The sequence below is a fragment of the Neolamprologus brichardi genome, chromosome 7 (genome assembly GCF_056152115.1).
Source record: "Neolamprologus brichardi isolate AB-2024 chromosome 7, ASM5615211v1, whole genome shotgun sequence".
Lineage (NCBI taxonomy): Eukaryota > Metazoa > Chordata > Actinopteri > Cichliformes > Cichlidae > Neolamprologus > Neolamprologus brichardi.
Window position 1 is genome coordinate 62,699,169 of NC_142110.1, and position 16,411 is coordinate 62,715,579.

Genomic DNA, 16,411 nt, shown 5'->3' on the forward strand with positions numbered 1-16,411 from the left:
ATCAAACGGAGCACCTTAAAGACATGGTGGAACAGGAGGTTCACATTAGGGGTGTGCAACCAACAAATCTGCAGCGACCGTGTGATCATCATGCCTTAGTTGTTATATGCCAGGAAGACTGAAGAAAAAGGCGTCCAATCTAAAACTGTCAGTGTGTACCTAATAAAATGACTGTGTATTCACTGCATGTGTGGATTAATTTGAACAAAAGAAGCAGGGTGTGCAGGGTTATTCTTTTTTTTCTGCCCTAATTTATTTATTTATTTTAAAAAGGTGTTATATGAAAGAAAACAGATACTCGACAGCAGCTCACAGTTCATGCTGGTGTCCTGTGGTACATCTCAGGTACATGTGCACTCTAAACAGGTTGCCCATCTGTCACAAGGACATCCACGCCAATATAAGCCATAATTATTAACACCTACGGACAGTTTGCACCATGTTATAACCTAATAACAATCTAATTCGAGTAGCACCGTTGTGCGTAAGCAGCTCTTTATTGTTTGTTTGATCAGTGGAGATCATTTTAACTAATCTTTGCAACTCTGTAGCTATTGGTTACCGATTAATCTGCTGATAATCTCTTCCCTGTTTTACAAGAACACCATTAGTAAAATGCAGGTAGCCCCAGTCCACCGCTGCAATCGGAATATTTCACAGAATACAATTTCCATTTGGAGGATGAGAGAGTAGCTTTTGACCTCAAAATGAAGCCTTCAGTCTTAATGTTTCCTTAGTTAGACTTTCACTTTCACCTCATTGATCTGGGGTCTTGACTAAAGGCTGGTTTGCCAACTTAGATCACTTAATCTCTGGTTTTTCTTCCACAGAGTCTTTTAACCTGTCTCCGTCCTCTCGCCCACAAGTGGCAGCAGGTGTCTCGCCCTCCCTGAGCCTGGTTCTGGGAGGTTTCTTCCTGTTAAGAATGACATTTTCCTTCCCACTTACCCCAATGCTAAAGTGATTGTTGGGCTTCTCTGTATCATTGCAGGGTCTTTACCTTGCAATATAAAGCACCTGGAGGTGACTGCTGCTGTTGTGATTTGGCGCTATTCTGAATTGAATTGACTGATCCAGGTTGAGAGAATCTGATTGGCTCCAAATTTGCATTAAAACCTTACCCACGCATGCTCTGTGTCTTCAATGTTATGGTTCTGGTGTTGTAGGAGGACAACAACAAAACCTTTGTGTCAGCAGCCTACTGTGTACACTCCTGTGTGCCTCGTGTTTCTGTTGCATAAGATCCTGTTTCTGTTTCACAGATTTACTCACACATTTCTTTTTCAACACTTTATTCTTTGGAATATTCAAAGCCAGCTCTATAGGTTAGCTTCAACTCCCAAACCGTCTGAACATCTGTAGGTTTGTCTGTTTTTAACACAGCGGCTGAGGTGCAGTAGGACCCTGGGGTGCGGCTGCAGCAGTGTAACAGTGAGCAGACAGGAGGGAGGAGCCTGAATAGAAACCAAACAACCCTCCACACCCTGTGGCCTCTGGGAAGTTTCTCCGCATTCTTGCAATAGATTCAGACACACACACCTAAAAAATAATAGACAGGAAGCTGGAAGGAACCTGAAGCTGAGGCTGGGTAAGTGTGTGCAAGCTGAGAGTGTGCTGCTCTTTTTCACAACAGCTCATCAGTTGTTGCCTTCATGTCCACTGTTGTGTGTGTGTGTGCGTGTTTGTGTGTGTGCTGAAACAGGAGTTTGGAGGGGCTACTGCTTTAGGACTGGAGACCAGAACCTCATCATCCCCGCCCTGCCAGGTGCTGTATTTTCCTGACTCATCCTCTGTTTTACCGCTGAACGCTTCTCTGTCACTTTCCCCGCCTGCACAAACATAACTCAGTCACAGGAAGTGCTCTTCTGCTTTCAGTTACGTCCTCACTAAGCGTATCTCTTGGTCAGCGTGTCTTCAAGTGCACATACAGTGAAAACAGAGGAAGCTATTATTTCTTTAAATGTTCTTAGAGCTGATATAACCACAGCTTCCACCCAAGAAACTGCAGCATTTGTAGGAAGTATTTTAAGAGTTCACCAAGTAACTGAAATGACAGCCAAAGCATGCAGGTGTCTGCAAAATGACGTGGTGAGCCTCACATGCAAATCTAAAACCTCCATCGCTAGCCTGGCATTTACCACAATGTAATAGCTGATGCATAAACATACGTTAGCAATAAATAAGCTGTTATATTACTGTACTCATCGTGTAAATAATGCATTGTAAAAGGTCTCAGTGGAGTCACTTTTCATATGATAAATAACACGCCTCCATCTTGCCCTGCATTATAAAAAACGCTGCATTCAACTTTATTTATACTAGTTTTGAAGTTTTTCATATTTTTTAGTTACTTTATTGATCACAGGAGGGAAGTAATGTGCTACAGCTGCAGGATGTGTTGTGTGCAGTCTCATATGTATGGTGTTAATTATAATTGTAAAGTGCCCATGAATATGAGGTAAATAAAGTTCTGTATGTATGTGTGGTTAAATGTGACTTGTGTAGTCTCTAAAGTGCTTAGAGTGGTCAGTAAGGCTGGTCTGCTCACAGTGACAGTGTTAACACACAAGTATAGCTGAGGTTGATACAAATGTCATTAGTTGTGTGTGTATTTAGTCACCAATTAAATCTGAAAAATAACTTTTTGACCTTTAATGAAAAGTTGAAGATCAGTATCTGTGAGCTGTCTATAACTAACCACAGCCTTGTGATCTTTACAGGATGCACATGATGAAACTTGAGCCTGCTGGCTGTTTTTGTTATACAGTCATTAGGCATTTATCCTCTGGGTATGGTTAATTTTGTGGTGATCACCATGATCAGTCTTCTTTACCTCTGGAGACCGTGAACAGTCTGTCACAGTTGTCACTGCTGACCCTTGAGCTACGATGCTAGTGTGACTAAATAAGGGGAATAAGGTGGCGATGTTAGCACTGAGGGTAAGAGCACCAGTTAACATATCGTTTTATTATCATTTGTGCCCAGTCTCATCATGAGTAAGGCAGGCGCTGATGAAGGTGGAGCTGGGGGCTGCGGTGACTCAGCCCAACAGCTGGAGGCTAAAGATGAAAAAGGAGGAAAGTTGCTGAGCAAACTGCCTGCTGGATCCGGCTGGACCAAAGTGAGCTGCCCCTGCTGCTTCTCAGAGCGGGTGGAGCCGCTGGTTCTGGTGAAGCTTGGCGGGAAGGTCGGCCCCGAGACGAAGCGCTGGCTCATCAAGGTGATTGGAGCTCCTCAGAAAGATGGAGGTGAGGGCTCAGATATCAGCAACAGCACAGAGCTCACTTCAGTTTCTGCATCGATTGGAAACTCGCTTTCAAAGAAAAAGCATGCGGATCAAACATTTATGAGGATTTCTCTTGTGCCAGGAATGAACGTAATAGGAGAATCATTTCCAGGAAACATGGCTACTCTTTAAACATTTGATTGAATTTGCATTTCCAAGCTACATGTCAGATAAATGCAGTTAAATGACTCCTATGAAAATGTCTGACATGGCTGCACAGAAAGCATATGCCAGCCATAACCCACATGTCATATCAGATAAACACACAGACACAAAGAAACTACTCTTTAAGATAATAATATTTATGTTCTTTCGCTTTGTTATTGTTGTTATGGCAACTAAAGATGTTTGGACGACTGGATAAAAACTGCTCTGTCCACGACTCTTTGCAGTGTTTTGTGTTGAAGCAATGCTATGCAAACTAGACAAGCTTATCTCCACATAACACCTCACTGAAATTCTAGCAGGGACCACAAAGTTGGGAAAGGTTTGGGAAATCTGTATGAAAGGATGAACACTTGTGCTTTATGGTGCAGCTAGAAAAAACAGTTTTATTATTAGACAAGGATGGCCTGAGTAAGTACAAAGTGCAATTTCTAAATTCATTTATTAAAGGAAAAAAGTTGCCTTGTGTAAAAAGGAACTGCCCTCTAAACCCAGTAACTGGTTGTGCCACCCTTGGCAGCAAGAACTTCAACAGCATTTGCGATAAATCTTTCAGATTGGGACAAAAATTCCTTCAGCAATTGTCAAAAAGCCCCTTAAAGTCCTGCTTTTGTCTAATCAGTCCACAGAATATTTCTCTAAAAGATTTGGGAATCATCAAGTGTTTTTTTTTGGCAAATGTGAGACGAGCCTTTGTCTTCTTCGTGGTCAACACTAGCATGGATGCCATTTTTGCCAAGTCTCTTTCTTCTTGTTGAAACATGAACTCTGACCTGACCGGGGCGACCGTGGCTCAGGGGGTTGGGAAGCTACCTGTAACCGGAAGGTCGCCGGTTCGATCCCCGGGCTCTCTGTCCTGGTCGTTGTGTCCTTGGGCAAGACGCTTCACCTACCGCCTACTGGTGTTGGCCAGAGGGGCCGATGGCGCGATATGGCAGCCTCGCCTCTGTCTGCCCCAGGCTACAACCGTAGCTTGCCTCCACCAGTGTGTGAATGTGAGAGTGAATGAATAGTGGCATTGTAAAGCGCTTTGGGTGCCTTGAAAAGCGCTATATAAATCCAATCCATTATTATTATTATTATTATGACCTTAACTGATTCAAGTGAGACCTGCAGTTCTTAAAATATTTGTATAGGAGTGATTTCTTATGTGACCTCCTGTGAGTCGTTGATGTGCTCTTGGAGTGATTTTGATTGGCTGGTCAATCCTGGGAAGGTTCACCACTGTTCCACGTTTCTTATATCCGTGGTTCTCTGGAGTCCCAAAGCCTTAGAAATGACTCTGTAACCCAGGGGTAGGCAACTCCAGGCCTCGAGTGCCGGTGTCCTGCAGGTTTTAGATTGCACCCTGGGATAACACACCTGAATCAAATGATTAGTTCATTACCAGGCCTCTGGAGAACTTCAAGAAATGCTGAGGAGGAGTCATTTAGCCCTTTAAATCAGCTGTGTTGGATCAAGGACACATCTAAAACCTCCAGGACACCTGCACTTGAGGCCTGGAGTTGCCTACCCCTGCTGTAACCCTTTCCAGTGCCATCGTTTTTCAGTTATTTATTTAGATCGTTGCATGATGCGTTGCTTTTTTAGATCTTTTAGCTCCTTCACTTTGTCAGACAGGTTCTATTTAAATTGTTTCTTGATTCGACAGGTCTGGCAGGCGTGGGCGTGGCTAGCGAAAGTGTACTCGGCTTTCCAAGAAATGGGGTTAATCACAGATGATTTGTGATTTTAAATAGATTTTCTAGATTTTTTTCTATTAATAAATAAAATCATAATTTAAAAAGTGCATTTTTTATTGACTTGGGTTATCTTAATGATCTGAAACATGTAAATGTGACAAATATGGAAAAAATTAAGCTATCAGGATGGGGAGGAGATGCTTCTTCGCAGCACTGCACGTGTTTTAGACTGAATTGATTCTGTCATTCCTGAGTGTAAGGATGTTGAAGGTTTTTCAGCTCTTTGTCTCCATTTAACCATTGCTTCACTGTGAACAGGTGCTGCATTACTGGCCCACCCGGGTGAGGACGCCAGCGGTGATATCATCGTGGTCTCGGCCCCCCGCTGCACGTTACTTCGAGCCGCTGAAGAGTTGGGTCTTTGTAAGACTTACCGCGGCGGGGACATGGAGGCCTTCTCCTACAATGACAGAGACAACTTTAAAGATTCAGGTGGGGGAGCACACTTTACATGGTTAAACACGACATTAGGAAGTACCCTGTAGAGCTTAGGGAGACTTATTAGAGCACTGTATCCCAGAATGATTTAGGAATATCCACAATTATTTATTTTGCATGAATTTCCTCTCTAATAGTAGCTTCCTAAAAATAATAAAATGACTTGCACAAACACTCTGGCAGGTGTTCACAGTACAAAGTCCAGTCCTGTGTTCTTTCATTACTCGTGTGGGTTCAAAGAGCATTCGAACAGTTCAGTGAGCTTCTTACTACTGTGCTCACTTTGAGCTCCTTATTTTTCTTCGTGGATTCCACTACAGTAGCTTTGCATGATGCACAGCTCAAAATAATCCTCATTTGTCTGCTGTTGCGTCTTGATGTAGCTCTTTCACTTCAGCAAGCAGTTTCAGTTCCTCAGTTTGACAAAGATGACAGAAAGTCAGGAAAAGCATCCTCTGGGTAAACGTTGAAGCAATTCCGACTGATTTTTGAGTATGCTGATGCAAAGGATGATAATGAAAAACATTCACCAGTCTACTTGAACCAACTGAACCATTAGAAAACACTTTATTGTGAAAAGGCCAGCTAATGCATTTTTTGGATGTTTTAGCATGACAGCGAGGGTTTAACCCTCAGCATCTGATGTTACAATCTGAGCGTGACCTTTTGCACAAATCTCCTGTATCTGCTTAGATTGATCTTTTATAATACCTTTAAAACTTTGTTAAACTGTGCACTCACGTATTGTACAAAATAAATGTGGTATTTCTTAAAATCTTTAGTATTTGACCTTTAAATGCTTTCTGGGGTCAAGGAAAAAAAAAGATTAATCTGTATGTGTGTCTGTTTAATGCATCTCTGTTAATGTGTGTGACAGATAACATGGAGGTGTTTCTGACGCTGGCGGAGCGACAGTACATAGTGAAGTATGAGCTGGATGGACTGCGGGCGCAGAGGGACCTGAGGATACCTGGCCTGCCTGAGAGCCGCATGCTGCAAAAAAGAGACAATATCTGTGAGTGTGGTTTGTGCTTTTTCAGATGTCATGTTTTCAGTGTGAAGAAACAACATCCACGTGTGTGTTCAGTAATTTAAAAAAAATCATTTATCATCGTGTGGTGCATTTGCTAGGATCCACTTCCAGCTGTGGGTTAATACAGCTGCAACCCTACAAAGATTTATGGATTTTCAAGGCTTTTGTGACTTAATTTCTGGCTGGTCTAATAATTAGTTTATTTTGTAATTAGGGCTGCCAACTAGTCACGATTACGTCGACTATCGAAATCGTCGACGACTGATTTAATAGTCGACATGTCATTTGAAGCTTTGTAAGATCACAAAAGACGCAGGAATAAGTCGTAGGATTTAAGAGTGTAATAACGGACTGAAACAGAAGATGGCAGCACTGCATGTACAAGGATGCCAGCTGCCCTTAAACCCCGAAGAAGAAGAAGAAGAAGCTGTGTCCCAGAATTTATAGCGCAGCCCAGCTCAGTTTCCAACAATGGCGGCAGCTAGTTAGTTTTAATATTACTCTTATTATTCTTTCTGGGTCACAAAATAAACGTTTAACATATTTTCAAGCGAGAATGTAGCTGTGTAAACCTCAAATATCTGCTCAGTTTATCAAGATACCTGATGTCTTCAAAAGCGCTCCGACGTTTTCGGAGATGTCTGTTACCCACTAGCTTGATAGCTAGCCGGGGGCAAGGCTCACTAGAGCCCGTGAGAACACCGGACTCCAGGCAAATCGTTTTCAAACCCACTGCCGTCTTTCGCTACTCAGGTTAAACATACATAAGTCACTTAGATTACTTAAAAATGTTATTGTTTGGCTTTTTTTTAGTATTTTATTTGTTCCTGAGTAAATCTGTTTGGCTGAGATTAAAGTTATAGTTTTTACACAGCTGAACAAATGTCAAGCAGACAACTGATCATCAGAAGTGTGAGATGCTGGAGAATATACTCTGGTGTCCTGTTATATTTTAGATAGCAAGGAGTTTATTAAACTTCACCGAAACAATCTGCAAATTTCATTTAAATTTAATAAACTGTCATCTTGTCTTTATTTTTAGTTAGCACATACCATAAACACTTAAAGCTGTAAGTTAATGATAGTTATATAAGAGCAGATGCATGCTGGTGCAATAAGCTGTAGTTTTACGTCCAATGGATACATGATCTGATTAGTCAACTAATCGCAAAAATAATCGTTTGTGGCAACCCTATTTGTAATGAACATCACTTTTGCTTAGGACCTACTTTTAGCTGCGGCTTTATGTGCAGTTATTCTTCTTTGGTTTGTGGGACCGGCATATGAATGGCAAAGTTTCTCGCTGATCTGAACTGCTTCCCTCAGATGTACTGTATATGTACAGTTTAGGGATTATGATTATTTTTAAGTCTTCAAGTCATCCTGGGTTGAAGAGATTCGATGTGATGACACTGATTGATGTTGCAGGGCAGAAGCTTTCCTCAGCCGGTGTTGTTGTGGACACGTTTCCCCTCCACAACCGAAAAAAAATGAAGGACCTCCGTGAAGCCTGGTACTCGGGGAATCAGCTGGCTCAACCACTTGGTGGGTGGAAATACAACACACTGCTTTTAAGCTTGCATGCAGTTTTGTTCATTCAAATAGCTGTAAAAATCTTACATTACATGCATTTGTCACTCCTGGAAGGTATTAAGATTCATAATCGATGGCTGCGTGGATGTGCTCACACCAGATATCTCTGTCTAACTTATTAGATTCAGTCAATGACTATTTTGGAAGCGCTGTGGCGTTTTACTTCAGCTTCCTTGATTTCTACACCTGGTCTTTGCTCACACCTGCAATACTGGGCCTGACCATCTCATACTTCTCAGGTAGGTGTGTGGATTTATCCACATATGACCTTTATGATGTATTTGGCACTCAAAAACAACATGCTTATAGAGTGGCTTGCAAAAGTATTCGGCCCCCTTGAACATTCCCACATTTTGTCACATTACAGCCACAAACATGAATCAATTTTATTGGAATTCCGCGTGAAAGACCAAAGTGGTGTACACATGAGAAGTGGAACGAAAATCATACATGATTCCAAACATTTTTTACAAATTCTCTAATTATTACTTTATATAATGGGCCACTTATAATATATGATATATATTTGTTCTTTTTGGGTAATAGAGAAAAACTGTCCAAAATAAAGGACTTTATCTACTATAAAAGAGGTTTCTTCAGTTCTAAAATCAAATGGTGGAGAGTCAAAGCCCAGGTGGGCGTTGTCCCTTAAGAGGTTGACCTATTAATCATGTGACTTGACCCTGGAGCCAAGGTGTGAAAAAAGGCATGAGTCATCAACAGCAGCGGTTTTGGGCGAAGTCACTGTGAAACCGTGCATCACCCTGTCGTGTTACCATTTGGTGTTAGAACTGAAGAAGCCTCTTAGATGAGCTGTGAAACGTCTTCACGAAACTTAAAGAAGTCCAGTTGCTTTCTTTTCAAGCTCCTTAGACAACCATGAGAACCTAACACAGACAAAACAGTTATGTATGCAGTTCCCACGGCCAGTAATTAAACACAAAGCACAGTGGCAGACCCTTTTTACTACATTTTTTTCTTCTGTTGGAAGTTTGTATTAATATTTAATAGAAACATGTCAAGATGAGAGTTTACCTTTTAAAGAATTATTTCAGAAACCAGTTGTGGAAGTTTTATGGTGATTTTTATTAGTTGTTTTTATAAATTGTAGTTTTCAGGTAAGAAATATGCTGTTTTACCATATACAGTATAAAATACTGTGCTTCAAAGAAGAAAACACCTACACAGAATTGTCTTCTGTTCCTACCCTCATCCCCCTGAGCCGGATTCTGCCCAAGGTTACTTCCTGTTAAAGGGAGTTTTCCCTTGCCACTGTCACTGGAGTGACTCGAATTGACTTAAATTAATTGTAAAATACAACTAATGCTCAAAGTAAATGTTTTCTGTAAGAAGAAGTGAACTTATATGAATCGGAAACAGTCTGAAGCAGGACTGTTGTTGGCTTTTTCCCACCTTTTCATTAAAGTCCTATCTTCTCCCACAAAGACCAGTGATTCCAGACTGTGATTAAATCCAGTTATTAAACATGAGATGCCCCGCTGTATGGATGTCACTGACAGGACACAAAACTCTTCCTGCCATCACAGGTGAGGTTAAGAAGGAAATGGTGGATTCGGTCTCGGGATCAAAGGTCATAATTGATGATGATGACTCAGGACCGATGATCAGCGGCCACATGCTTCAGGCGATGTTCAGCATGATCTGGTCCACGGTGTTCATGGAGTTGTGGAAACGCCGGAGCTCCTCGTTGTCGTACCGCTGGGGGACCATGAACCTCGCAGAGCGTTTTGCAGAGCCTCGGCCCAATTTCCACGGTGACCTCGGCGTAAACCCCGTTACAGGTCGCGTGGAGCCTCTTTTCCCTGAATGGAAGAGAGACCTGCGTATGGTGCTGGTGTCGGTCCCAGTAGTGGGGCTGTTTCTAGGTAGGTGCAGAAATGGTTTTGCTCTATTTTCTCTGATTCTGCAAAGATTTAGCAGTAAGAGATGAAATAACTGTCCCGCCTCCTCCTGCAGGGCTGGTGGTACTCGGTATGATGTGTTTCTACTGGGGGGAGGCCCAGGTGAAACAGCTACACAAAGACTGGAACTCCCTGCTGTCTCAGGCTTTTCTCTACATACCCTCAGTGCTTCACATCGTTTACACAAACATGCTAGGAAATGTTTACAGGAACGTGGCGCAGAGTCTGACTGAATATGGTGAGTGAGACTGAACTGCAAGGAGAACCAGACCCATGAGTTTGTTAATGCAGTGGAGATGTTTCTCATTTGTACGGAGCCCCGCAGGGGACATGGGAGAAAAAAAAATTAAGACGGACTTTTGCGAGATCTCGCAAAACTAACTCGGGATCTCGCAAAACTTTTGCGAGATCTCGCAAAACTAACTCGGGATCTCGCAAAACTTTTGCGAGATCTCGCAAAACTAACTCGGGATCTCGCAAAAGTTTTGCGAGATTTCGCAAAAGTTTTAGCCGCATTCTTCCCATTAGCTCGAAGCTAACGGGAGGTCCTCCCGTTAGCTTCGAGCTAATGGGATCCCGAGTTTGTTTTGCGAGATCCCGAGTTAGTTTTGCGAGATCTCGCAAAAGTCCGTCTTAATTTTTTTTTCTCCCATGTCCCCTGCGGGGCTCCGTACATTTGAACCGTATGTGTGTTGGCAATTTTTAGGATAGAAATCCTGCACATTTAATGAAATGCTTTTACTGCGTCCCTCTAGAAAACCACAGAGAGGAGTCCGCCTTCGAGAACCAACTGACGGCCAAGATTTTGGTGGTTAGTTCCTGCTTTCCTCTCCTTTTGAACCATTATCTTATAAAGTACAGGGATTCCTCTTTGACAGGTTCTCCTTTCTTCCTTCAGTTCACCTTCTTCAACAATTTTGCCGTGCTCTTCCACATTGCCTTCTTCAAGCAGGATGTGCCCCTGCTTCGTAAGGTAACCTACGTCTTGTGCATTTTATGGTAGAAGCCAAAAGATTTAATTTAGAGTTTCTAACTCCGCCCACCTGTTTTATAATAAAATCTTTCTGTTGAACATTATATATTCTGTACAGTGGCAGAACTGTAAAGAAACAGTTGCAGAAATCAAATGTTTCCCCATCTGGAGATAAAAATCAGATTCATTTATTAAAAAGACAATTTAAGTTTCATCTTGGACGCGTGGTTTTCGGTGGAAGTGTTAAATAATAAATTCCGATAAATAAAGACAGCTAAATATTTATATGTTTTCATTTTATCCCCTCGAGCAGCTTTTATCTTTCAAAGTTTAGATGATAACTGTTTTAAAAATGACATGAAAGCAGACTGTGTAAATAAACTGAAAGAGATAAGTAAGCTATAACTGCAAAAAAATGATTCTATATAGAAAGAAGGGCAGTGGTCCTAATACAAAGCTCTGGGGAACTCCTTTAGATAATCAGTGGAAAGGTGGAAGAAGTAAAGGGCGGCAGAATTATATTCCTTGTTTTACTTTCTTCAGCGCCTGGCGTCTTTGTTGATCGTGAGTCAGCTGGTTAACCAGGTGACAGAAGTGGTTATACCTTTCCTGGTGGACAGATTCATCAGCGCCCCCCACAGGACAGAGAGTGAAGATGACCCTAAGGAGGACAAATTCCGGAACCAGAGAACCCTGCCTGTTTTTCCTGTGAGGATATAGAAAACATTAGGCATGCACTGATAGGGTGAAATATTTAAAATATAATCTGGCCAATAGCAACTAAAAAGATTTTTTCAGGCCAGTATCAGTGAATAAAGCCAATAAATACATTATAAAACACAGTTTGATTATAATACCCTGAGAGTGATAGCTTCCTGTGGTGTCCCAGGGCCTGTTTGCAGAATATATAGAGCTCCTGGTGCAGTTTGGGTATTTGAGTCTTTTCTCCTGCGTGTATCCTCTGACGGCCGTGCTGCTGCTCATCAACAACATAACGGAGATCCGATCAGACGCCTATAAGATCTGCAACCTCTTCCGCAAGCCCTTCTCCCCTCCTGTGGCTAACATGGGCGTGTGGCAGGTCAGCAGGTCAGAACCTTTGTCACGCTCGGCCCGTTTATGAGCAAACAGTTCACGTTGTTGTCTCGTGTCCCAGGTTGCCTTCGAGGTCTTGAGTTTTGTCTCCGTTATTTCCAACTGCTGGTTGCTGCTGCTGTCGCCACGGTTACAAGAGCTGTGTCGCGAGGGCGGCCTGAGCAGCACGAACGTCCTGCTGTTGGCTGTTTTTGGGGAGGTAAGAAGAGAACTAGACAGCTAATCAAACGCATTTCTGTGTATACCCCTGACATGTTTATCTTCGTGTGTGTTTGCAGCACGTGCTGATCTTAATCAAGTTTATTATGGCAGCCCTGATTCCCGATGAACCCGACTGGATCAGGAAGAAGAGAGATCAAATGGAGTACACATCCATGCAGGCCCTGAAAGAACAGGTTAACGCCATCTCCACTGACTTCATTGTCTAGCATTTTGGTTCACTCCTTCATCCGTATGACATAATTTCTTTGTTTTTCCCCCCTCAGAAGCTGCAACCTGAAGTGTCCTAACTGTGTTTCAAGGTTGATGAGATGGTGCTTGATGTCATTGGAGGCCACCATCTTTAGCGTTGTGTGGAACCCAGCAGGAGAAAAGTAGTGGATCTCCAGGGGAGCCCACGATGTTTATTGCTGTGCCCCTGTGTGATCCCAAAGTGTATCTGCAGCTCTTTTCTCACTGATTAAGCCAATGCTTCTGCGATGTGCACACTTTGAAATGCAGCTTCATAATATCCGTACACTGCAAGTGCAATTGAAACAGCAGCTAAATAGTTTATTAGACAGCAAAGGAAATGTAACTGTTACGCTGCAGGTGAAGGCCAAAGGTATTTTTTGCAGAAACCCTCTCTAAAATGTAATTAGAACTTTCGCCACAAGGTGGCAGCGTTTTATAAGAACATTTTAGAGTAGTAGTCCAGCCCGACCAGCATCTTTAGCGTTGCTATCTTAAAATTTTACTCCTAATTAATCTAATGTTTTTATTTTTTTAAAGCATGGCCTGTGCTTTTCTAGTTACCAAAATAAGTGGGCAAGTAAGATAGTAACACAAATTCAGTGTGAATGTTGAGCTAACTCTAGCTTGAATAATTGGATGACACACTAACTCGCTGTACCATCTTGTGGTTCAAAGTGGTATTACAATTGAGCGCAGCGAAGCCTTAATTTCACTTTATTCGATATCTCTTCATCGTGATACATATACACAGGGGTTTAAGTGGGCTGGATTGATCCAGGGTGGTATTCTAGCACCTTCGGTTAATGAGTAATGAAATCTAATAGGCAGGTTACTACTGAAATAAGTTAATTTTTAATGTGCTGCAGCCTAGTGCTGCTTTTAGTAATGGGTCCCAAAACCTGGTTACGCACATCCCTTTCTCTTTCTCATACCGTTCATGGTGCGTTCATGGTCTAGATGCAAAGTTGTGGTCGCAGTACTTAGATTACATTAAAAGTAATGATTTGTAAGTTGCAGGTAATTTTATAGCACACAAGCTGTTTCTGTGCACTTTGTCACAAAATCAGTCTGTGAGCTAATTTTACAGCTGCTCTATTTCACACGGGGGGAATTTTGTTTTTTAATGTGCGACACAGAGATTGAGAAAGATGTAAGAAAGAGAGGAAAGGAGAGGAAGGTGAGATTTTTTTCAAATGTAAGCACTGCTCAGCAAGTGACATTTTATAGAGTGGAAATTGAAGTCATACATGTAATGTCTTCATTCATTTGAGAGTTTTTAGGGTTTTTTTTACACGATGTTTTGCTGCATTATGTTTTTGTGAAACATGTTGCAAAACAAACTGAAGTATAATAATTTTATAATTCAAAAGTTGCAGGCGGGTTAGTGCAGGGTAAACTGGTTGGGTTTATGTAATGTGCAGTATAAAAGTGTGCAGTGATGTTGGGCTGGTTACACATAGGTTACTGTTACTAGTTTACATCGAGGGTAGTAGATATCAGTTGATATTTAAGATGATGATGGTGAACTTTACCTCTTAGCTTTATAGTGTGTAGGGGTTGGAAATCAGCCGCATAGCTCATGTAACATCTGCGTATAACTTGTTGAATTCAGATGGATACATTTTGGGAATAGCAGCGCAGGACAAAAAAATCTACTGGGACTCACAAGGCAGAATATTATACAACTTATTTCTAATTAAGTAATTATTTTTGCCCTATGCTGCACTTGATCTTAGGGTTCCCACATCTGCCAAATCCTACTTTAACTCCAGCATATGCCATGGACATGTAACATCATAGTGTGTTTACAGTTTTAATTACTTTTTAAAGGTTTTAAATTCTTTTTAAATTGTTGTTTTTTACAAATAGACTGTGCTACAGTAAAACGTGTTTTTTTTTCAAAGGAAAATGTATACAGCACTTACAATCAATATTTAAGAAAGGCCACTAGCAATTCTAAAGATGGGCTATACACTTGTCAATATTTTTCATGGTTTTCTCTCTGGGGTCTTTTTCTTCTCACTGCTGCCACCTAGTGGTAAGATGCAGTTTGGGATTCATAGTTGGCGACTGTATCTTCAATGGAGTAAATATCAAAAACCAACAACTGTCCATGAAAAGTTAGCCTTTAAAGCTGCTTGAATCAATACTTTGAATACATGCTTGTCTACATCCATGATTTAAGTGCTCATCCATGTTTACAGTCCTCGAAAGGCACAATTCTAAATAGATGCTAATGTCACTGTGTGCTTGCTGGATGTTTAAATTAAGTTTACAAGGAAACATTTTTTGTGCCGACACCAAAAACTGATTTTTGCAGCTTTTAAAACCTCCAGCTTGAACTTACAGCTTGTATTTTTAGGAGCGATGACAGGTGAGTTTAGTGAGTATTGGAAGCGAAAAAGCAAAACACAGTGGTGTATTTTGCTAAATGTACTTTTATGCAAAGGACCAAATAATAGGAAATACTTTGGATACTCCCTTGAAGATACTGTCAACACGACAAATATAAAAGCTACTTTCAACTGTTTTCTTGTCATATGGGGTCACCACAGCAGCTGTCTTCACAGCTGATCTCACAGTTTTACACCAAATGCACTTCCTGACATTTAGCATGAGCTAAATACAGTAAACTGTGTACCAATGTTTGCACTGAAAGCAGTTAGGAGCAACCAAAGAATCGCTATGTGCTTTGCTTTTAGAAATGTGTTATTTTTGTATGTGTGGGTTTTTTACTTGCTTGTTGAAACCTTGTAGTCTCTGTCACTATACGAGTGTTATTGCACTGTTCAGTGCAGATTAATCTGAGATATTATGAGAAATGTGCAGAATGTGAAGCCACTGGGGGAAGCCCACCATACCTTCTGCACATGCTGAACAGTGGTGTCTTGTTCTTAGATAAGTTATTGTATTATTTTTAGGTAGTAGTAGTCTTTTCAGCCACCAGGGGGCACCACGCGTTTTTATTTTACTTGCATGCAGCTTTCCATAAGCCTGGTCCCTGCTGAAGGACTGATTCAGCAAAGGTGTTGAGAGATGGTGAGAGTTCCTCAAGAGGCTTCAGGTGCACATGTACAATCCTGACACTAATCGTAGGCCTGTGTGTGTTTGTGTGAAGTGGTCACGAGTTAATGAAAAGAAACTTTTAGACAAGGATCGGAGTTTCAGCTCTGACCACAGCGTTTGCTGGCTGTCTCAATAAACTGACAGAAGGAATCGCTTGTTGTGAAGTTCTTTTATTTGATTATATTGATCACCAGAAAACTAACGGACAACAATCTGGGCTCATTTGTGCAGTTTGTTTTCCTTTTTCTGGATCGTTTAACTAAATAAAATGATGGAAATATCTGATAGACACAATCATACTATTGCAAGAAAAAGCACCCAGTATTCTTTGCACGGTGCATTTTCACTGTGAAACAACTTTGTAAAGCTACATGTCCACATCTTTGCAGTAATGACACTAATATAATGCTGACAACATTATGAGTTGCATAATAAATCTTGTATTTTATTATTTTAGTAACTCAGCTGCTTATAATGTGTAATTATAATACTTGGGTTTCCTGGGTGGTACACCGGTTAGCACTGCTCCCTCACAGCAGTCCTGGGTTTGAATCTAGTCGGAGGTCCTTCTGTGGGGAGTCTCCTTGTGACTGTGTGAGTACTTTCTGGGTAACCTGAGTTCTCTTGATAGTCCAAAAACATGCA

General features: G+C 41.4%; 1 protein-coding gene across 1 annotated transcript; it reads left to right on the forward strand.

Annotated features, from left to right (window-relative positions):
- The first annotated feature begins 1,459 nt into the window (after positions 1-1,459).
- ano10b (anoctamin 10b) lies at positions 1,460-15,916 on the forward strand. The gene is made up of 16 exons (XM_087844069.1): positions 1,460-1,588; positions 1,703-1,765; positions 2,986-3,248; positions 5,452-5,625; positions 6,509-6,646; positions 8,093-8,209; positions 8,380-8,496; positions 9,805-10,143; positions 10,235-10,417; positions 10,935-10,990; positions 11,078-11,152; positions 11,696-11,860; positions 12,042-12,233; positions 12,309-12,446; positions 12,526-12,642; positions 12,733-15,916. Exons 3-16 carry the CDS (start codon positions 2,993-2,995, stop codon positions 12,754-12,756), a joined length of 2,091 nt encoding a protein of 696 aa, XP_087700195.1. The 5' UTR covers positions 1,460-1,588; positions 1,703-1,765; positions 2,986-2,992; the 3' UTR covers positions 12,757-15,916.
- Positions 15,917-16,411: the final 495 nt, after the last annotated feature.